Source organism: Corapipo altera, unplaced genomic scaffold (assembly GCF_003945725.1).
Source record: "Corapipo altera isolate COAL_440 unplaced genomic scaffold, ASM394572v1 23, whole genome shotgun sequence".
Lineage (NCBI taxonomy): Eukaryota > Metazoa > Chordata > Aves > Passeriformes > Pipridae > Corapipo > Corapipo altera.
The window spans coordinates 17,423,407-17,446,470 of record NW_020884878.1 but is presented as its reverse complement, the minus strand read 5'-3'; the positions used below and the strand labels follow the sequence as shown (position 1 = coordinate 17,446,470).

Sequence of the window (23,064 nt, the reverse complement as noted above, 5' to 3'; positions counted from 1 at the left end):
GAGGGACTCTGATCATGCCTTCTATCAACCATGCTCCTGCTATGCTACAAAATCAATCACTACTGTTCTGGACTCTGTTTCCCTGCTATCACCGAGGGACTGAGCCCTCCTGCAGGGACGCACAGGGTACTTTGAGGAGAAACTGAATTGACATTGATTTCCTATAGTTTCCTGCCAAGAAATGTGAGCAGCAGGGTCCAATCAGGAGCACCAAATGACCTGACCACCAGCATCCCATGAGTCGGCTCTGCAGAAAGGCACCCAGGCTTCTCAAAGATGTTTTTTCCTCAGAGGCAGAAACAGAGGAAAATGAATGAGACAGAGCTGAATTTATTCCTTATTCATGCCACAGTATGAAAACAAAATGCATCTAAGAATAAACTGTACAAGAGCTGTAGGCGGGTGTGGTGGCAAGGCTGGGGAGACAGGGTGGATGTGTCTTTTGGTGGCTGGCTGAGCATGTGTTGATCTTGTGCTCCCAAAGCATCTTATGCCTGTGCAGCAGAGGGAACTGTAGTTGTAGCAGCAGGGACTGTAAGCCTGGCTGGTTATCTAGAAGCATAGGTGATATTAGTGGGAGAGAGCTGAAGGAATGTGTATTGCTCAGCACATACATGTTGTGCATCATCTATGGGCAATGGTGTTGCCCAGCAGGGAGTGTGCTCTGTGCGTGTGGGCCATGGGAAGGGGTTGCTGTACAGGAATGGCTGCATATAACCACAGGAGGTTACTTTGCAGTTCAATGAGGCGAAGAATTGCCATGGCGACCACGCTCCTCTTCCTGACAGATGCCAGGCTTCAAGGCAATAATGTCTGTGTGTTGCTCTTTCTCCCTCTTTCGAGAATAGGGGAGGACCATGCTGCCCTGTCTCCAGGCTGGGAGAGTGGTATCCGGTAGGATATAGAGTGGTTTCTGCACACTCCATCTTTCAGTAGAAGGGGGCCACCGTCTGGGTACCTCCTACACTGGTGGCTGCTGCAGTGCAAAGACAGAAGGGCTGTGGTTTGAATTATTATGACACAATACAGTTCTTGCACTATATGTCCACTTAGTGTGCTCAGGACCAGCAAAGTCTGAGCCAGTTGCCAGTCCTTAGGTACGAACTGCGTGTGTGCAGAGGGCTGTGTGTTGGAGGACCTTGCACCTGTGCTGCAAGAGAGGTGTTCTAGGGAGCATTACTGTGAACAATCCCAACCCTAGAGCATCAGGAGCTTAGAACTCACCAGCAGTACATACTGCAAGACTCCAAGGACAGACAGAAGGCAAATGTGCACCAGAACATAAAGTCTTCTTGCACCTAGTGTATTGCTGTTAGAGCCCACATGGAATATGTTCTCTGTTCTTACTCAGTATCAGGTCATGCCCTGTGCTTCTTCTGGTCATGCCCATGCCCTTCTGGCAGAGAAAGTACAGCTGCATCTCTCAGGTTCCACAGGAGCTAAGGTGTGTTCCTCAGAGACCTCTGTCTTTCCTCTTCAGAGACCTTATTCTGTTCTTTAATCAACTCTGTAGTGCTCAGTGGTCTGTGAAGCCATATAAATTGTATCTCTCCTGTGTTCTCAGTTACAGGTTTGGGGGGATGGTTGCTTTGTGATCTGTGGGGAAAACTGGGAGGAGGAAAGGCTTTAAGGCCTAAAAATGTTTAGAAATGCTTGGTTTGGGGAGGAACACTGATGCATCCTGCACAGACTCATATGCAAAAGCCAGAAAGAACAAACCAAATAGATGGTCATGCTGGTCCTGTAGGCTGAAGGTCCAGAGAGGTGCTGTAGACCAGCAGGTAGGTCATCGTGTCACTTCTGCTGCACTGGAACATTGTAGACATGCAGAACACAGCTCGAGGCAAAGGTCCAGTGTTTCTCCTCACCAGTGTGCCCATTGCAACATCTTCCCTTGTGTACTCATCTTTTCTCTTGAAGGATTTTTTTGTTTAAATCACAGAACAGCATTCTAGACACTGACAAACAAGTATTGTCATCTTGCAGAGGACTGGCAAAAGAACAAATAGCTGCACTTCAGTGGAGGTGAAGCAATCTCTCCACACAGCATGGACTTGCTAATTTGCATGGTCATGAGGTCTCACTGGAAAGATATTTTTAAATGAAAAAGCAAGGAAATGATGCAAAATAGATTCGAGCATATTCCAGGAGATAGTTAAATTTTTCATAGTGAAACCCAATAATAGATCAGGCTGTGTGCTATGAACTTCTCATCACAAAAATATTTCACAGGAGGCTTCTTCTGTCTATTCTGGGCTGAGCACTGACCTTGGATATTAGATCTTAATTAAGCATGTATGTGACTAGTGTTTCTCTCTCTTCTACTTTGCTGCTGCAGAAAATAATATTCACAGAATCAAACACAGAGTACCTGCACAGTGACTCTCCAGATGGGACCCATGGTTTCTCAGTAGGTTCTGTGTCACATGAAAAAAACAGCATTTCTTGTGTGAAATTCAGAGAAAGGAAGTGTTAAATGCCTGCAAAGCCAGGGATTGCAGCCTTCAGCATTGAGTCCCTCTGCTGTTCCCGAACAGTGTGCAGTGATGCTTGCAGCTACAGAGAGGGTTGAGTAGGCCATAGGGATCAGAAAGAACATGCCATATCTTTACTTCTTTATGCTTGCTCATCTGAGATCGTTCTTTCCTCTAGTTGTGTCCTTATCATTTTGACCTAGGAGAAGGGACAAAGCACTAGTGAATTTGACAGTGGTAGTAATAAGACTATGTAAGACTTGCTTTGTGCTTAAGGCTCCTGTACAAGCCAGGAGATGTCTGCAGACTGGTTCCACTTTCAGATCAGGTAAATACTGAACCATCAAAACAGCGTGCCAAACTCAAATCTCTCCTGGATAATTACAGTGTTGGGTCAGGAAGGGTTTGGAGATGATCATATCCCTATACTCATAATTGACAGGTCAGGTCTGGGAACTACGGACCAGTGAGCCTCACCTTTGTGCCTGGGAAGATCACAGAGCAGATCCTCCTAGAAGATATGCTAAAGCACACACTATGTCAGGAGCAAAAGAGCTGCCAGTTTGTCACCAGCATTGTCATGAGGATTTGATGGAGCAATGTCATTGTGCAGAAGACAGGTCTACAAAGTGGAACAAAAGCCTTGCTTTAAAAGGACCTGAAGCTTACTTGTGTGCAGCATTCATCAGGGTTTAGAATGGCTGCAGATTATTTGCAGTAGTGTGACTAAAATCTTCCTGACCTGTCATAGACACCTGTCAATCAGCACTTCTGCAAAGTCAGGTTTCATCATAGCAATGAGAACAAGCTGACAAACTCAAAACCAGTCATCACAAGATTGGTGCAGTTCTCTGACAGTCTTTCCAGGTGCTGGTTATGTTTGACAAAAGGTCAGGCTAACTCTGACTCTAATCTTAGAGGAATGCTGTCTGAAAAGCCAAGGGGGAAAAGGCCAGTGAAAATGAAAGTGTGCTGACTGCAGTGGCAGAAAGCTGTACCTAAGCTATCTCAGCCACTGGAACAAGGTAAGACAATGCCAAATCAGTTCTGTCTGTTCTAGAAATGATGGGATATGCTACTCCACACCTGGTAGTGAGAGTGTGTTAGATTTTGGTGCTTGTCCCATATTCAGTGTATGTTTGTTCCCATTTCTCTGTGTGCCTAGGCTGTGAGCAGTGATTGACACTTTTTCTTTGTCCTTGGAAGAGACTACTTCCAAACATTTTTTTGTTACCACTTCTGCTAAAAATGTCTTGATGCTCCACTCAGGTTTACTTTTTTAATCTCCATTCCATGATTCTTAATTCCACAATCTCAAAATTTGTCTAAGAAGCCATCCCATTATGAACCAGCGAGTCTTTCCAAAATTTAAATTTTGTGTGGAAACAAAGCTAACTCCAAAGCTTCAGCAACACCTCTGCCTGGACTGATCGTTTTAAGCAAGAACAGTGCTTTGAAAGATGAGTCTCCTTTCTAGGCTGTGTGCTCTCCTTTGGCTCCTCCATCATCTAAAAATCAATATCTGTCTCTGATCATACCCCCTCCTCACCAGACCCTGCTCTTTGCTACCTCAATTTGGTTTTAATTTGCCACAGCAAAATTGCAGTCATTTTTCCCCCATCCTAATTAAGAAACCTATCTGTTAAGGAGAAAGAAAACAAAAACAAAACCTTCTTATCTAAGCTCTTAGCACAGAAGAGAGAAGGAATGATTGGTGAGATGATCACCTCTAGAAAGCCAAGGCCTTTATTGATTCTTCTGGCCTTCCTCAGTAAATACAGAATGAGTTTTAAATTCACTTAGAAGGAAGCTAAAAGTTAGTGTAAAGTACTGATTTCCCAAAATCAGAGAAGAAAGAGGCTGTATGTCTTCTAGGCTGACTCATTTTTTTTTTTCTCTATACATAGTTCAATAAGAATATTTGGAGAGTGGTTCATTGTGCCTCATAGATTCATAGAATCAGTTAGGTTGGAAAATACCTCTAAGATTATCGAGTCCAAGCATAACCTAACACCTAACCCTAAGCCTTGGCTGTGGTGGACATGTCCCTAAGCACCACTTCTACATGTAAGTGTGAATGCCACCTCACCATACCTCTATTTCAGTTTCCCCACATTTTGGTATAAATTGGCCTTGCTTCTCACCTTCCGGGGGGGGGGGGTATTGGTGCTGACCTACCTTTTGGAAGAGCTTTGAGATCATGAAACAGATTAGGAAAGCAGTGTTGTGGGCAGGTGGCAGCAGCACTGAGCGCTTGAGTTAGGGAAAAAAGCATTGAATGATGGTGAAGGAGGGCACAACCTCAGTGCTAAGATGTGTGATTACAGGTGCAAAAAGGCGAGGCCTACACAGAGAAGCTCAGGGGAGGGCCCACTACACATGGAGATTTTGTGGAAGAGGACATTCAACAGCCCCATAGGAAAAGGTCAGAGACAGAATAGTCCCTAGTGACTTGGGAAAAAACAAGATGGGAATTGTCTGCACAAGCCTAAAGCTTTTGCTGTGCAGGGGAATAAACATCTCTATTCTGCAGAGAGGGAAAGCTACTACAAGCTTTTCCAGACTTTATCCCCTCCCTCCTTCATCCGTGATGTAGTGGAAGTGTTACCTCCCATAATGCTTATCTGAATACTAGCCCTACCTTCCAATAAAAACCAGTCTTGGCTCCTTGTACTCCAGAGACTTATTTGCTGCCTTGGAGAGATAAGCATTTAGCTGATAAAGTTAGTCTCTGCATAGACTAAGAGGGGTCATAAAATAGCAGGAACCAGATGAGGATCATGCCTGCTGGACTAAAACTACTCTGATATTCCAGATTTTTCCTCTCTTCACTGGAACCTCAAGAGCAGAACCTGCTATAAAAGTCCAGACAAGCTTGCATTAAGAGCAAGGAAGTAGCCTTTTGTGACTGACCTCCTAAAGGAATAAGGCATATGTTCTCATGGTTTGTGCATTTGTTAAGCTCAGTGTGTCCTCACATTCCTGCCCAGTAACTTTGAAACTTGTTGGTCTATTTCAATTAGATTTGATAGATTTCACAGCTAATTAAGTAGCAGGTAGTAGGCAGCCCGTTAGAGGAGAGGGACCCTATAAGTATCCTGATTCAGGAAAAGGGTGCACTGCGCATGTATTAAACTCTGGGGAGATCACATGGAAAAAAATTACTTTTAAATACTCAGCTGGAAGAAAAGTTTCAGTGAGACCTGAATTTTTCAGGAACATAAATCCACAGGGAACCATGGTACATTCATTCTGCACCTCACAAAACTACTATTTTTCTTTTATTGTATGTAGATGGAAGGAAAAAATATTTAATTTAGGAAACACTGTAAAAAAATCCCACAGCATAGGATCCAGTAGATCTAGTATCTAGCAGATTTAGGAACTAGGATACTCAGTAGGATGGTCAATTTGTTGTTGGCATCCTGGTTGTAACAGAAACCAGCACTAGCAGAGAGAGCAGTGCAGCACCTGAAATCAGAAAAGGTTCTGAAAAGGGCTGAGTGAGGAAAGTCAGGGGCCCAGGGTTATCTATGGGGAAATATTGTGGGTCCTTCCATGAGGCTCAGAAGAGACTAAAGGGGGATGGCTCTAACTGTAGACTTCAATTATTTCTAGGAGAGTTACAGACAGTGGAAGCAAACTCTTGGCAGCAACAAATGGTCAGAAAAATGCAGAGGGAATGGATACAAGTTGTATTTTGGGTAACTCAGCCAGGACATAAGGCAAAATTTCTTAGTAAGGTGAGTATGGCAGCACTGGGTGCAAATTACTGAAAGAAATGATAGAGTCTCCATCATGGAAGGTTTCTAAGTCTCCTGTGGGCAACAGCACTATTCCTAGTGGTACGTTGGACTAGACACATTCAGAGGTCCCCTCAACCACTATTTCTGTGGTCCTTTGACAACAGATACCAGATGATGATGCAAGGAAACAGCCTGTATGAGCAAAGCTGTCACATGGTGGCAACTTTTATGTCACCTAAACTTTACCAGAGGACACATGAACATAGTCATTGTTGGTTCCTTATATAGAAAAAAATGGGTTTATTAAGGTATTTGTGATTATTATTTGCTGAATATAAATAGTGGAACTTATTTTGTACTGTGCTAAACTTGCGTCAGTCACATCTTGTACCTCTTGTACCAGATCTATAGAATTATAATACACATTATTTTCAACCAACTTTGGTTATGAGGATTTACAGAGACATCAGCAGACTGGATGACAGTCACTGGTTTTCTCTTAAGTCTCTTCTTGCATAGAGATCATAAAAAAAAAAGGCCCTTTTTATATGGGTCTTTTGAAGCCTCCAGCAACTTATTTTTCTGGACCGTTAATGTGCTTCTGTTAACTTTTTGAGGTAATGTGTTCAGACTCAGGCAAATTTTACGATTTCATCAGAACTAAAGTATGCTTAGAGCACACTGAATTATAGCTCAATTAATTTTGCATTCTAATTAAGTGGAAGACAGTTTTGCACTGACAAGTCTCTTTTCTGTGCTAAATCTATCCTGTTTCAGGTGTGATGCAGAGAATGAGAATGACTTATATAAACAGATGAAAACAGATCTGAGCTCTTGTCTGCACTACATAAGATACTAGCCAGTTTCAGCCTGGATCTGTAGCCATGGCAGTGCAATACTGTGCCACTGTCTGGGTAGTCCCTACCCTACCAGCTTCTTTCCCGAGCCACTCACTGCTCTCTGCCTACTAGCTCAGCAGAGGAGCACACAGCATAAATAGAGGGGCTTAGGTGCACCTTACTACAATCTGTAGAAATATCTACTGAGGAACAGTGAGGAAAAAAGGTCAACAAGCTCTCAAAGAAGGGAAAAATAGGTAAGATCAGAATTATTCCAGCAGCAGGCACAGCTTTAGGGATTGCCTTGCCCATTAGTTACTCCCTGGCGGGCATGCAGAGTAGATCTGTCTCAAGCACTATCCAGCAGTCCAGTTTGTAACACTGAACTTGTCTAGCACAGTACTCTGCAGAGGTCTGAAAATTTTAAGTGCATACCAGCAGTTTCCTTGTCTGCTTCCAGTGTCCTCTGATTCTGATTTAACTGGAGATTTTATTTTCCCTTATTCTTGGTTATAATAAAAAAGCAGTAATTGTTTAAACTCTGTTGGATAGCTACCCTTAGCTATAGATCATACAAAGAATGTGATGTGTAGATGTGATAAACAGTGTGCTTCAATTCCAGGTGGCTTTGAAATAAACACATGATTATCTTCCTGTAATCCACTTATTACGTAAATTTTCTTGCAGAATTGGTCCAGATGTCCTCTTCTTTCCCTCCCTTCCCTCAGAGGAATTAAAAACTACAGAGAATATCTCAGCATGCACCTATAGGAACACAAGCAATTATTTGTAGTACCTATAGATAAAAAAAATTTGATCAGTGCTATGAAAAAATCCTGTTATGTCATCACAAACCTAAGCAAATACGGTGCAATGTCAGTCTGAAAGCTGTGTGGAGTACATCAGTTGTTCCTGAGTATATCACTGGATGCAGCCCTACTACCTGCCTTCTTTCCAGGACTGCTACTGCCTCTTTGAAATTCTGGAAGCACAGTTTACAGAGCCCACAGAAGTCCTGTGGTTTGCTCATTTGTACTCCACTCTGCTGTAGTCACAGAATCAATGATCCTGCTGGGCTGGCAGTTCAGGAAATTCTTTTTTCTTATTATTGTTTCTCTTTGTACATGGATGCCTTTTTTATTTTCTGGGTCATTTCCCACATGCCCATTTCTGGGTCATGGACTTTTCTTTTTCTAGGTGTCTGATACAGAATGAGATCAGAGCTGTCTCTCTCACACTGGCATTAGGTAACAAGCTTGACTGCAAGTCAGTAACTCAGCAAATTCTCGACTCAGTCACATCTAAACATAAGGCTTCAATGGACTGGATACTTGTCACAAACAAATGCCATTAGTAGTTTCCAGCATTTACTACAATTTTAAACTGCAGAGGATAAACACTACGGTTTCTTGTGCTTGAGTCACAGGAACAACTGAACCCTGGAATAAATGATTGCTTGTTGTATGTTACATATTTGTAGGGAACAGAAGACATAAGGAATGAGAACCATGGACTTAAGACCTCAGCCTGTGACGTGAAGAAACCAGCTCCAATTCACCACCTTCTGGTTCCATGACTCTGCCTTCTCTCATCTTGAGAGATCAGTTGGATGACTTTTGCTCCCCGCTCAAGAGTGAAGAACACCCAGTCTGTCTTCTCACTGTCAGGAAAACAGATATTCCTCTCCCCTTCCCCACCTTCAGGTGCCACTAAGAGAACTTCACTGTTTTCTGAGCCTGACTCAGTCAGCTTTCCTTTCTGGTCATGTTGTAACCTCTCTGCATAATACATTCGCTGTCCTAGGGCTGAGCTGTAAATACACCAGGCCTAGGATACAGAAAGGACACACGTCTAACATAGAATAAGATACTGAAACCCACATCTGATTATTTTAGACTTTAAATTACTGGAGCTCTTTGCAGTATTTTATAAGGAATTAATAGCACACGAACACACATTCACCTGCTATGAAATAAGAAGACCAGACACTTTACCCATGAGGAAAAAACTGCCACATATGTACTAAATTGGACTTTGATACTGCAGGCAACACCTCTCTGCAACTGCCCAACAAACCCTGAGCTGCCCATAAACAGAGAAGCCCTGCAGACATACACAGGGCTCCTCTGCCAGAGCTGGCAGATGGCAGAGGCAGTAGATCCAAAAGAAGCCTGGAGGGAACTACACAAGGGATGCAGCAGCATTAACAATACGCTGAAATAACTAACAGGGAGAAAAAGGAAGAAAATAGCCCAAAACTGATAAGAGATCTTTAATTTAAAAACTAACTAAGTTTATTCATTGGGAAAGTGCAACAAAATACCCCAGGGATAGTGCATTCCACTCCAGCAATTAAAATTGCATTAAAAAGCAGATAGGAAAGTCTGAGTCTTAAAAATAACTGGCACAAAAGCTGGTGCCTTTCTTTGTTTCAATATATTTATCTTCGGGTGACAGAGATAGTCACTGATTAATTTTTTAGGTACTTAATTTACAACTTCATTGCTTCTATTTGCAAGTCATTCTGTTCTTTAAAGATGCTAGCTTGGGACTGGGAACCATAATCCACAGGCACTTAAGGGGGGGGCAGTTTTGAAAGAATAGAGATGTTGGGCTCAGTCACATACTTTCTTTTGGGAGGAGACCCAGCTGGGAGCTACTAGATATTCTAAGTAGATATTGCCCCCAGTTGTTTCTCTCTAAAATCTGAGATACGAAAAAATGTCCAGTACCACTCATAAAAGCAGATTCTGCTGCAGCTGAGGAGGTGCAAGCAGGAAAAAGGAGAGCACAGGACTACAGCAAGCTTATAGCAGGTGTCGTCTGAGGGAGCTGCCAGTTTCTGACCTGAACCAATTTTTGCTGTAGAGGTAATTCTCTTCAAAATGCTGCAGGTAAGTCTCACACCTATAGCAGCCTATCCTCATTTATATTTGCTACTGCACTTCAGCTGAGCTTTACAAGCCAAACAAGATTCTTTAATACATAGCAAATATGTATCTTTTGCTGACGCTTTCTGCCTAATGATTTCAAAATACTTAAAGAGCATCACTCACAAAGCTTAAACTAAGCTTAACCAAACGCTTAAACCATTTAAGCTTAGCCAAGCTTAAAATTCTCTGACATACAGATATTTTAAAGGGAACAGAGTAAACATCTGCAACAAAATGGCAATAGAGTTCATCTCCTGAGTCTCAGTCCTGAACTTAACCCTTCTTTTCATTTTAAATTCTTTTTCTCCCCCCACCTATTTCTTACAGCAAGCAGGACTACATTTATTCTGCACAAGTTTATTATCCCAATACAGACAAATGACTTGCAATATTACATTAGTCCTAATTCCTTTTGGAGGTTGCCTGTCCCATCCATGCCAGCACAATCTCCTGGTCTCAGCTGACTGTATTTGGTTTATGTCTCTTGCCTCTGCCGTTCTCCTCATGGTGACTGTCTTCAGAGGGTGCTTGGCCCTTTCCATTTGTGTCAGAATCCTCTGGAAATTTCTGACCCTCAGCCAACACCTGCCGAATAGTCATATTAATGCGGGAAGACTGCAGGTACTTGGCACACACCTGCCAGTCCTCGTCAGAGCTGTGTTCAATGACTGAGCCAACAGGAAGGTCTGAAGGAAGTGCTTGGTCGAGGCAGGAAGGCACGGCTGTCCCCTCAGGGTTGGGGAGCACGCGGGGGACAGCGTGGTACAGCAGGCGGCTCAAGCCAGACATCACCATGATATCTCCACTGTGCATGAACATCGCCGTTGGGGCCTCCTCCCGCTTACGGCCCCCAAGCAAAAATATTGAGGATTGCCCAAAACTAGAGATGGTATAAGGATGGAGAGAGAAGAGAAAACAAATTCAGGTAGAGAACAACTATCTGTACAATAAGAAAATATCAGTAGCTAAATCCCTTTATAAAAACCCCATGCAATCATGAAAACCAGATGGACTCCTAGTAACAACTTTACAATTAGAAAATGAAAAACAGACTAAGAGGCCTGGTTCAAGATAGGCACTGTGTGAGCAGTTGTCCTGCCAGTGTGAAGCTCTGCTGAGTTATTTCATCCTTGCCTGTTAGTACCAATTGACACTCTGCTGCTTTAGAGCAGAACAGTGCTCTGTGCAAAGAGTTCTTCCACTCCAGGTGCTACATCCATACTATTCAAGCAGTCCTCAAAGAAAAACCTAAGTCCTTGAACTACAATCTTCTGCTATTCAAATCTTCAGAGAGTGAAGATTATATACCCAATTAGCAAAGTACATTATACTGGCTTCCTATAACCATATGCAACTCTAGAAAATAGCCACTAATCTTTCCACAACGCTCAAGTGCTTTCCTTGACTTACCTGAACGATAAAAGGGGCCGAGAATGGTCTAGTTCGGACTCATCCACATGAATTCCCAGTGAAGAGTCAAAATGATAGTAGTTCAAGATCCCTGCTTGGGCTTGGAAACCCCTGAAACCACAGGCTGCAGCCACTTGTTCTGACAGGAATGCAAGGTCTGAGGGGAAAGGAGTGTGGTGATTTGCTGAGTACTTCTGGAAGAAGGAGAGCAAGGGAAAAAAAAAACAAACAAAGCCACACCCAACACATCAGAGCAGCAAATACAATTGGAAACAAACATTGAACAAGAACTCAAAAGTCTGGCTGAAAGTCACAGAGAAGGACATAAGGTTTGCCTAGAAAACAACTACGACACAGGCACAACTACAGGAAATTTACCTCTTATCATTAAATTCTTGGCCTATGCTGAGACTGCCAGAGATTCAATTAATCATGGAGTTAATCATTTTATCTAGATGCTAAACTTGAAGTCAGTAAGATTAGTACCAACATCCTGAGGATCTTCTCAGTCACAATCTAAAGCTGCCAACAGAAAGACAGTTCTGTAGCTCATCAAGAGAGCTACGAAACAAGCATCTTTGTCCCTTCTTGAAGAATAAGAAACAGGAGTTGATTGCAGAACTACTTTTTCTCTCTCCCATGAGTGATTCTGAGAGGACTGGAAGAGAATACTCACACTTTTATTAAGGCCATCCAATAAACAGGTTGATCTGGTAAATAAAAGGCTGCAAGCAGATTTAGTTACCTTCAATATACTGATAAGATGCATATCCACTCTGCCAGTCTTTCTCAGCCTCCATCTAACTCAGTCTTATGAAAACAATTTTATTTTCATCAGGAGCCTCAAAACAGCTGTTAGTTGGTAAGACTGGTTCAGAATCATTTAAGTTCAAAATCACAGGAGCAGCCATCTCTTCTTGCTCCTGTTCATCCCTTCAAAGAGGAGTAGTTTCTCAGAAATCATTCTGACCTTAAATAGTTAACAATGCTTTTGTGATCATCCCTTTTGGTACGATAAAAATGCTCCCTTACCCTGACATAAGAGTTGCAGGTCTAGAGCTGAGTGTATGCTATAACAATAATTCTCAAAGGAAAGAATACAGCAATGGATTTGTGCTGTTAAATCCTTCACAGTGAACTAATACAGAAAAATGTTCTTAAAAAGCATGGTTTGCTACAGCCTTTCCTCAAGACTGTCTTGTAGAATCATACGTGTTTCATTTGATGATGTCCTCCTCTGTTTGCCATTCTGAGTGCTTACAGCTAACAAAAATGGAGAAGAATTTAATTCCAATACCTTAGTATCCCAGTTATAATGGTAACCAAGGGTCACCCAGCGCAGCTTCTCCAATAAGCTTCTGGGCTCCCGTTTACTGGAATCTTTCCTTCTACAAAGACAAAATGGAAAGAAAGAGAACATGTGTTAATTTCTGAGGGCTCTTCTGGTAGTGCAGCATACAGTAATGAGATTCACTCATCCATACGACAGCCTATTAAAACCAATGCATGCTAAACTTTTATTTTCAGTGCCCATACTGTTTTCCTCTGAAGACCTTGAAAATTTTTTTCATGCAATCTGTGCAAGCTATGGGGCCTGCTGCCAACTGCTGTCAGTTTGAAAGCTGGTGTTTTCAACATGGTACCTAACAGGTTATCAGATGGAAACAACACAATGAACTGGTGCAGATTTAGAAGTCAGAATTAAACATGTACTATTTGAGCACCTGAAACTGAAAGACCAGAATCTGAAGATCTGAAAGCTGCAAATGCAATGAAAAAATATTCTAGGCACTTAATAGAAAATTACAAGAAAGGCCAGTTTCTTTGCCTTTAGTAATTTTTCTTAGCTCACTGATTATTGAAAGAAAGTAGTCTTTCCAGTTTCCATCTTTGTCATAGGTAACAGCAACACAGTAACTGCCACGTACATTCTGCTTGGAACAATTTCTGGAGCCTACAAACAGGTAACACAGCATTCAGAAAAGAGAGAGCTCACAACTTGTTCCTGAACATCTTCAATTAATAGATAATGTTCATAATTGAACACTTTTAGCAAATGCCTTTTGAAAGTGCCCTTCTTTCACTACAGTGCTAGAGCGTTTGCACAACAGTGGGAACCCCAAAATGCTCTGGAGGTCCTTATTCCCAGAACTTGGTATTTTGTATGCAATTTCTAAGAAGAAGAAAGTCTTAGTGTCATGTATCTGGAAACAACTGAGTTCCTAGATCTGAGCAGCAGGTGCTCCTACAAGAAAGCACAGAGAAATTCTGGTATAACTATGTTAGAACAGGACTGAGCAGCATGGGGGCTTTGGTCTGAAGCTCCCTTGTTTCTTTATTCACTGGTACATGATAGCATCTATAAAACTCTGCCAGCCTTTTCCTTATACACAGGAACATACATACATACATACATATATATGTATATCTCTTGTAGGGATTCTCTGCCCCCTTTTATGCTTTTAATTGTCCCCAGCACTACAGAACCATTTTGTGAGGCAAGCATAGTGTATATATATATGTCTAGGAACCGTATTGGCTCTTCCTATTTTGTGATTCTCTCATCCTGAAAAGAGTAAATAAGCCACGATCTTCCTGATGGCTTTAAAAAGCATTAAAGTTGTGACTCATTTTGGAAATGGATGTCTTTTTAGTTAAGCACTGTTTCTCCCCTCCCTGAAAGACTCTCACTCCAGATACTAGAGAAGTTGGCTACTTTGATCTGCTGCCCCTGGGTATAAGCACAAATACAGCAGTTTGTTCACTTGAAGACTCAGGCAAGTGCTTAATAAAACTGCCAGTGTTTCTGCCAGCCATCACTCTTCCAAACACTGTTTTCAACTGAACTGGATGCAGCTGCAAATTAACCTCTGTTCTGATCATTCTCTTCGTGCAGGAGGTGCTGCTGGGAGAGGCCTGTCAAGCTGGAACAACACCCCGCTTTTTTCAGCTATTGGGCACAATGCACAACCCTTTCAAAGAACAATTTTTCATCCTTGATGGAACACAAAAAAGGCGTCTGAATTTCTGTAACTAATTCCAGCTGAGCCTGGAAAACACAAGTGAGGGCATAACTTCTCTCCTAGGAGCAAACAGTTAGATGTCCAAATCTTGCTTTTGCCATTCCATGTCTTGTAGATATTAAGAGTATTTTTAAAGAAAACTCTCAGCATGTCAATCTCGCTAAAAAAACTGAGGTGGAAGATGAGCATTGTAGGAAACTTTGGTTGCACCATCACATGAAACAATCGTTAGGGAAAATGAGCAGTGAAATCAATAAAGTAATGATAAATACCCAAACAGCTAAAAGTTAGATGCCATTTACAGTACACAATCTTGTATGTATCTTTACAGGTGACTTTATTCAAGTTCAGGCTTTAAAGACTTTATCTTTTTTTCAAAAACTTGCTACTTGACTTCAAAACTGGGACAAACTCTCCATTAAATTCCAAATCAGGTAGAGGAAAGGCAGCTGCATCAGCCACAGAATTCTGAACCTACAGGAATCTTTCAGAGTGAACAGCATTGCCATTAAAATGGTACATTTGATACATTTAATTCAATCTCATACTGAATTAAGAAAAACCATAAACAAAATCAAACCAAAAGAAATACTTTAGAAAATAAAAACACAGCAACTGGTTCACTTGAGAAATTCAAAGAAGTGCAGATAACAGCCTTTCAAATACAGTGTACTGGGTCCAAGAACTGACTGGGAAGAAATGCTAGTATGAGTGGGGAGTTTTGGAAAGGATCCCTTTTGCCTCAGGAAAACTGAGACCTAGAGGGACCTCATGGTCCCACTGGTAGCTGAGCTTAGCAAGCTTCCAAGCACCATGGCATCAGCCAGGGTCACTATTTTATGTTTCACTCATGGCTTTAAAACAACATGCTACTAGAAAATCCCATTTAATATGAAAGTAGAGAATTAACAAGGGTGCAAATGAAGCCATGAAACATCCATCTTTAACCCAGCATGCCTGACACCATCTGTACACTGCCAGCATATACACAATCTTGTTCAGCTTCTCTTCCCTGCTCATTTTTCTTAAGACCCTCTTGGAGCTGAGACCTGGCTCTATGAGTTTTGGCCACCACAGGTGATTGTGGACTTACCTTAGCTGCTCCTTGCTCTGTCCCCACAGGTCAATGGTCTTCTCAGGAGCCATGTGCAGGTCCAGGTTGCAGACATTGGGTTTCTGGGGGTATAGCTTGAGACACTGTTTCACCCAGTGTCGCTGGCAGCCAGGAAGGAAAGGGTTTGGTATGAAAATAAACCCTGACCACAAAGAAAAAAGGAGGGGATGGAGAGAAAGTATGATTAGGCATTTTCCTGGGTTTTTTTCCAAATCTAGAGCAAAGGACATGTGTTGGAGGTAGCGAAAAAACACCTTAGACAAACAACTAGTGACTATGCATGTAAGCTGAAGAAATCTATTATAGTTAAATTAAAACCTACTGGAATTTTTCGGTAAAAACAAATGGTGACCACAAGGTAGAAGGCAGAGAGGGCAGCCAACACTGGTCCAAGTAAAAAATGACAATAAAGAACATATCTGCATAAGGCATATTGATTACAGCAAATAAAGGATTAAGAAATTGGAAAGTCAATTGCTCTGGAGTAAATTTTATTTTTTTTTAATGATTCAGCATGATTTTTCTCTTAAACCTTGCAGAGTTAAAGTAATTCTGCTCTAGTTTTTCTAGACTTCAGACTAGATTTAGCACTGTCTCTGAACTCATACTGTCTTCTTATTGCTGCTTCAGTGCCAAGAACTGTAGAAAGCAGTACCCAGGCTGAGCAAGTCTCTGTTAATGTAAAAGGTCCTCTCCTTTGCTTCATGCTTATTTCCAGGTAAGTCTGGTTGTATCCATACATATTTCAGTATGGTAACACTCAGAAAGAGGGATAAAAGTCCAGTTATATCCCAAACTGCTTGTTGCAAATACTTTTCAGGCACTGTTAATTAATAAAACAAAGTAAACATGTAGCTAATCTTGTGCATTCATTTAGCCAGGCACCTCAACAGCCCAAGAAAGTGGGTTAGCAGCAGGGTAACAGATTGTTTTGGTCTATATCTTAACAGACAAGAGTCCTTGACATAAGATCTGCCATCACCAGGAGTGCTAACAGGATTCTTCACTGGAATTTTCTCCCCAGCACCTTGAAGGTGTTTCCTTTCAGTCCAGGGTCAACATATTGATCAATGAGTGTCTGACAGGAAGATGCTATTAGTCTGTATTGTACCTACTCTGAGAATCAAGGCACTCTCTCAAAGGCTGTCAATTCATTAAGACTCACCAACACAAAATCCATATACATAGAGATATAGGAGTATAGGAGGAACAAAGAAAAAGGAGGTTTTAAGGTTTTGGCCTACTGTGTCTTTTTGAACTTCTCAGTATATTAAGTTAAACAGAGACAAAAATAGATGAAAAAGGAAGAAGCAAGGCTAGGAGTCTCAGTAGGATAAAAACTTGCCTTGTGGCCTTATGAAAGTGGTAATAAAAACACAAAAAGAGCTTCCTGCCAGCATCTCTCACAGACTCAAGATTAAAGTAACTGGTTTGAAAAAAAGTCTTCAGTGTATTAATAACATACAGTCGTTCATTTCACTCCATTCCCTGCACTTTCAGGCTATGGCAGCCTTCTGACAGATGTGGTTACAAGAAGTTTCTTTGCCAGAAGCATAAAATTTACTTTCTGTTGGCCTCTGCATAGAACAGAATAACAATACTGCCCTTCCTGTCTACAGCTTTTGATGTGGGGTTCTCAAAGCACTTTACTACATTAATGAAATTATGTTCTACTATGCATGTATTATCTCCAGGTATTAATGAAGGAATTGAAGCCTGAAGGGTTAGTTACAAGCAGAGATGAGAACAAGAATCCAGATTTTATGGCTTTTATATCAGAAGCTTAGAAGGCAGTCATGTCTCTCCCAACCTTTCATTGACCTAGGTTTCTCCTAAGAAACCAGATTAGTTTAGATTTACAAAAGCACTAACAACTAAAAAGTGGGTTACTGCTATGCTTCTTGTGTCAAGAAAGGGAGAAACTGAATTTCTAGCAGTTGCAGAGCTTTACTATAAAATTCTACGCAAACACTCAAGATTAATAGTGCTAGAAATCAGTGCCTTGCCACACATAGGAGGGAGAAGAGTAAGAAATAAGAAATATATTCTGTAGCAATCTCTCTGAAGTGACTAAAGAACACCACAGACAAGCCTGTGACAACACAGTTGAACCTCTTGGCCTTGAAAGAGTTGGTGTAAGTGGGAAGGGCAAAAGAAGAATTCTTTGGGGATCTGTACACTAAAGGAAACAGCCTTGAGGAAGCAAATGCAATTCTCTTACTGCAGTAAAATCTTGCTACATAGTAGGAATTAATTTGCACCTAAAGAAAGTGGCCTCCAGCCTCAGTCAAAAGAAAGATAACACATGCAGAAGTCCAACAAGAAAAACAAATGTGCGTCAGTTATAAAGACCCAAAGACAGCATCAGTCACATCTCACAGAACTCAGGTCAACACAACTGAAGTTCATCCAGCTTCTTTAGTCTTATATTTCATTGCTGTGGGAACAAAACCAAATGACTTCCCTTCCATTTGCCCACAGACAAACAAGAAATTCACACTTCATTTAGAGGGCTATTGGGGCAGTTGGTTAAACATCTTGTAGTGTTTTAAGTTGTCCAGATAAAGGGTAGCTGGAAAAGGATAAAATAGTATTCTTTTCAAATCCATACATGACTTGATTCTAAACAGGACAGAGAATTTGTCAATGTATTTACATTTCATTTTAGTGAAAGGTTTCCTTTCCCAAAGCAGAAGAAAAATGCAGCTAAGTGGAACACTTGTGATTCCCCACACCCCCTATGTAATTACTAGGAAAGGTGTTTAGACAGACAGTAAATGACAAGCAGATCAAGTGAGTGCAGCTATAATATGACAGGTTAAGTGGAACAAAAAGTGTGCAGAGGCAAGAGGCTTAAGCCTTTCTCCTGAAGTTATTCAATTCCCGGTGTATTAAACATGCCAGATGGGTAGCACGGCTGCCTCAGTTTCAGAAATGGTAGGCTGGCTTCATAGCAACCCACACAGAAACTGATCCAGGTCCCAATGTACCAAAAGAAACATGAGAAAAAACAAAATTAATCAAACAAAAATCCTTGAAATAAGGAGGATCTGGGGAACTACATGCTCATCAGCCTTACTGAAACCCCTGGTAAGATTACGGAGCAAACTTTCAAGGCAGCCATTTCCAGACACACGGTGGTTGGGAACAGACAGTATGGAAAGCAAATTTTGTCTAACTAGCCTTACTATTTGTTACAGTGAGATATCCAGACAAGGGGGAAGTAGGGGATGCAGTTTACCTTGGCTTTAGAAAAGCTTTCCACTTGGCCTCCTGCAGCATCATTGGAGCCAAACTGGATTTTATGAGCAAATTAAAAGGGTGAGAAAAAGGTGGCTGGACCACCAGGCTTAAAGAGTAGTGATTTGATGATTCAAAGTCTGGCCAATGGCTGTTATGAGCTGCGTTCCTTGATCCTGGGGCCAAGACTGATAACTGCATCTACATTAACAACCTGAATGATGGGATGTTCATCCTCATTTCAGTTACAGATAACACTAAACTGGGGCAGTGGTGGATATGCTAGAGGCTACGGCTGCCACTGAAAGGGACTTTGACAAACCGAAGGAATGGGCTAATGAGAACATCAGAAAGTTCAACAGTGGTAATCCTGCACCTGGGGCAGAATAATCCCATGCAACAGTATGGCCTGAGAACCCAAGAGGAGCTCCAAACCAACGGGCCAGGGGGCCTTGAGAACCAACTGCATGTGAACCAGGAGCACACCCGATACAGTGAGGGCTGGTGACACATTTCTCAGTAGTGGTGAGCGCTACCTACAGGGAGGAGGGGAGCCAGATTCTTCTCAGAGGCGCACAGCAAGATTACGAGAGGCAACAGTCACAAATTACAGCAAGAGGATTTTTTATTAGATATAACATTAAAATAAAAAAATCACAGGAGTGACCAAACACTGGTACAGGTGCCCAGAGAGGGTGTGTAATCTCTGTCCTTGGAGATTTCCAAAATTCATCCATACAAAGCTCTGAGAGTCCTGATCTAACTTGCAACTTCATCCTGCTTTAAGTAGGGTTTTGGCCTATACCTCTGGAGGCCTCTTCCAACCTAGCCTCTTTCTGTGCTTCTACCAGCTGAACTGCAAACCTAAGACACATTTCAATTTCTGAAACAATCTGCCTAATGAAATTACTCTGTACATTGAATAGGCCAAGAGGTTCTTATCATTTACTGTACTCGGTGTCCTACACTGACAAGTAAATGCAACACTTCAACACTGGAATTGCTGTATTTCAGCCACTTATCCAATTTGCATGACATACATTGAGGAAAAACAGATTCTACAGAAATAAAATCTCTGCCAAAGGCAACAGGAATCCATTCTCCTGAGCTATGGTCTGGTTGATCTCACTGTGAAACAACCAGCCCTCCTCACCTTCATATATATATCACTGCATCCCACCCTTTAGCTAGATAAGATAGAAGATGCATGAATCCAAAGCAACAAGCTTGTATTTAATTTTTCTTGAAATCAGAAGCACCTACCTGGATACCCATTGAGGCCATAGGCTTTCCACTGGCTAACTGGCTGTAATCCTGCTCTGTAGGCATCTTGATCACTGACTGAAGAAATACTGAGCTGTGATCTGAACACCTGGCAAAAGAAAACAAATCTGGTTAAAAAAAAAGTAAGAAACACAAAGCTTGTCCATAACCAGCACCTATAAGAAAGACTGCTACAACATTCCAAAGTAAGTTTTATGAAAATGCCAACTGCACCACAGAACTACTGCCTGAACAGCCATGACCAGGACAGGGCATTCTGGTAACAGAGCTCAACATAAGAATCAAAGGATACCTACACACTTTTACAATACTTTTACAATACTAGAGATGGGGAGAGGTGTCCTCCATTCATTAAAAAAAACCCTCAAAACAGTATGTAACAATGAGAAAAAAATCATCATTATTTATCCATTTCCACAGTATGGCCTCATCATTAAAAAACATTCTGGTAATTATCAACCTTCATTAGAGAGCAATATACCCATAACACTTAACACTTTCAAAGAACATCCCAAATACAAGTTGCTCGTGATCCTATAGGGTACGTGCCTATTCTCTTCTGTAGTTCACAGAAGGAGAAGCAGTACAGCAATTATGTACCCAAAGCTCTCTGATGTGAAGGACTGCAGAAACCCCGTCAGTTCTGAATACCACACTGCCAATTCTGTTTCCAACAGCACGGTCAACAGCCCAAGGCTTAGCAAAATATATTTTCTTGACACATTCTTTTAAGTTGCAATAACACATGTATTTCAACTGCAATAAGCCACCATTTATAGAAAAAACCCCCAAACTCATCTACTCTGTTTCCACTCATTTTTTCCCTTATAACAGGGAACTGTCCTAAGAAAGGCAGGGTAGAATCAGGTAGGTTTTGTTCCATCTTAGTTCCCCAGTTCAGCTCTCCATGCAGCTATGGAAAAGTACAGGCTCATATAAGGAAAGAGATGGCCAGGCACAATAGGAATAAGCAGGCAGAGAGAAGCAAGACTTTGCCTATGTCAGCTTAAAGTGTATGTGAAATTAGGGCCTTTGCACACAGACTCTGCAGTGGTGCATGTGTAAACCAGTCTCTCTCCAGGCTGACAACTCCGGTTAACATCTGAGCAACAGGACTAAATTACATACATAGAATTTCTGAGAAAAATCTAAACTGGTGCTGGGCAGCAGCTTCTTGCAATGTGCTCAGTTTTGCCATTTTTTCAGCTCTCTGCCAAAAGCAGCTTTGTGACTGCAACCCCTGAGGAGTTTAGTTCACAGTCCTGTCCACAGAACATCCCCAGTAAGGCTCTGCCTGCTCAAACTGTTTCCACACCACCTGTTGCCTGGTCTTTTGGAGAACAGGCAGTTTCTATACTGGAGAATTATACATGCTGAATCAGTTAAATAAGCCTGGTAACAGGGCAGATGGGGTATGTCACATTTCACTGAAAAGCTCAATTGCTTGAAGCAGTTTTCTGAGAGAAAAGATGCAATATTATCTGGGCCAATTTGCCTGGCCTGTAGCTCTTTTAAGAGAAAAGCCAGATGTTTTTAAGCTGGGGAAAAGAGCAATAAAAGATGTTTTCTCTATTAAGCTGTCACCTGATCTTACAAGGTAACAGGCACAAAAAGAACGATATTGAGAGGGGACAGATGCTTGGGATGCTTTCAAGTACTTTGAATTTCCCAAAAGAGCCATAATACTGTAATCCTTTATCAAATACAGAATTCCTGCAAGCTCAAGAAAAGCTGAAATGTTAACTTCCTTGGTTAATGCTAATGCCTCTAACAGTGTCATATGGGTCAGGCTTTGTGTTCCATTTATAACAGCAAAGTTATAGCCTAAAAATAAAAAATAAAGAAAAAGAAATATTTTAATAGAAGAGCGAAAACAAAAGACTAAGCATTGCAACTATGAAAAACTGACTGCCAAGTTTCATTTTAACTATATTCCCTACTCCTTTTTTGATGCAGGCTCATAAGTAAAAAATCAATCTCTGGTTAACAATACTTCAGCACCTATCTGTCATCCTTTCAGGAGGTGACAAAATAGAAAACTAGTTTTGAGGATCACTTCTCCATTACTCAAGACATGGTAAACTACTAACCACGATGGCTGCTACTTTCAGCTGTGCTCCTGATCGCGTGCCCCCAACCCACTACATCAGCTGAACTCGCCCTGATGACTAAGCCAAGCGTTTATTACAGGGGAGTGAGAAAGGAAAAGAAACTTAAGCAGTGGGAAGATAGCACAGCAGGGGGGAAGCTGACCCCAGATCACCCAGTTGTTTCAGGGCTAAGAAAAGGCCCAGGAAACAGCATCAGCTCCGAGAGTGAAACTTGCTTTTTTTTCTGTTCACGCATTCCTTTGCTTCTCTTAACGTGTTACACATGGTTCTATTAGAGGCTTTGGAAACCGCCTACTGCAGTGCAGGGAGCTACTTAAACATTACGGAAGTAATCATAAGCAAAAGTAGTAAATCTGCGCCTAGGCGTCGCGCTGGGCAGGGGCGGCTGGGCGGCCCCGGCCCCCTGGGGCCTCGGGCGCCCTGGGCGAGCCCGGCTCTGCGGCCCGCGAGGGGAGGGGCCCGGGCCCTTCCCAGCTGCCTCTCTCGAGTCACGGACTGGTTTTTAAACAACACGGGGATCCGTAAGAGGCTCAGCGCTGGAGTGCAGTGTCCTCTAGCCAGAAACGGGGCAGCTTTAGGGACTCGGCGTCGAGCACGAAGGGAAGCAGCCACACAGCCACAGCCCCCCGCTGAGACACCGCGCAGAGGGCGGGACGCACTCGCAGCCCCTCGCCGCGGGCCGCGGGCAGGAGCAACCCGGCGTTACCTGGCCCCCCGGCGCGGAGAAGTCCACCACGCCCCGCAGGTCGGACACGTCCCGCTGCCGGTAGAAGCGAAAGAGCCGGCGAAACGCGTCCTCCCCGCCCTCCCGGGTCAATGCCGCCGCCGCCGCCATTTTGGGCCGGCCGAGGCGGGCGATGGTGCCGGGGCGGGGCGGAGCGGGGCAGGAG

General features: G+C 42.4%; 1 protein-coding gene across 2 annotated transcripts; it reads right to left on the bottom strand.

Annotated features, from left to right (window-relative positions):
• Positions 1 to 10,333: 10,333 nt before the first annotated feature.
• Positions 10,334 to 23,034, bottom strand: ALKBH1 (alkB homolog 1, histone H2A dioxygenase). Of its 2 annotated transcripts, none has more exons than XM_027637612.1 (6): positions 22,881 to 23,034; positions 20,043 to 20,151; positions 15,519 to 15,681; positions 12,700 to 12,790; positions 11,403 to 11,596; positions 10,334 to 10,872 (listed from the first exon to the last, which is right to left on the bottom strand). In XM_027637612.1, the coding sequence occupies exons 1-6, from the start codon at positions 23,007 to 23,009 to the stop codon at positions 10,449 to 10,451; spliced, it is 1,110 nt and encodes a 369-aa protein (XP_027493413.1). In that variant the 5' UTR covers positions 23,010 to 23,034; the 3' UTR covers positions 10,334 to 10,448. The 2 variants fall into 2 exon arrangements, with proteins under 2 accessions (XP_027493413.1, XP_027493411.1); XM_027637610.1 differs by having other exon boundaries at positions 11,403 to 11,593.
• Positions 23,035 to 23,064: the final 30 nt, after the last annotated feature.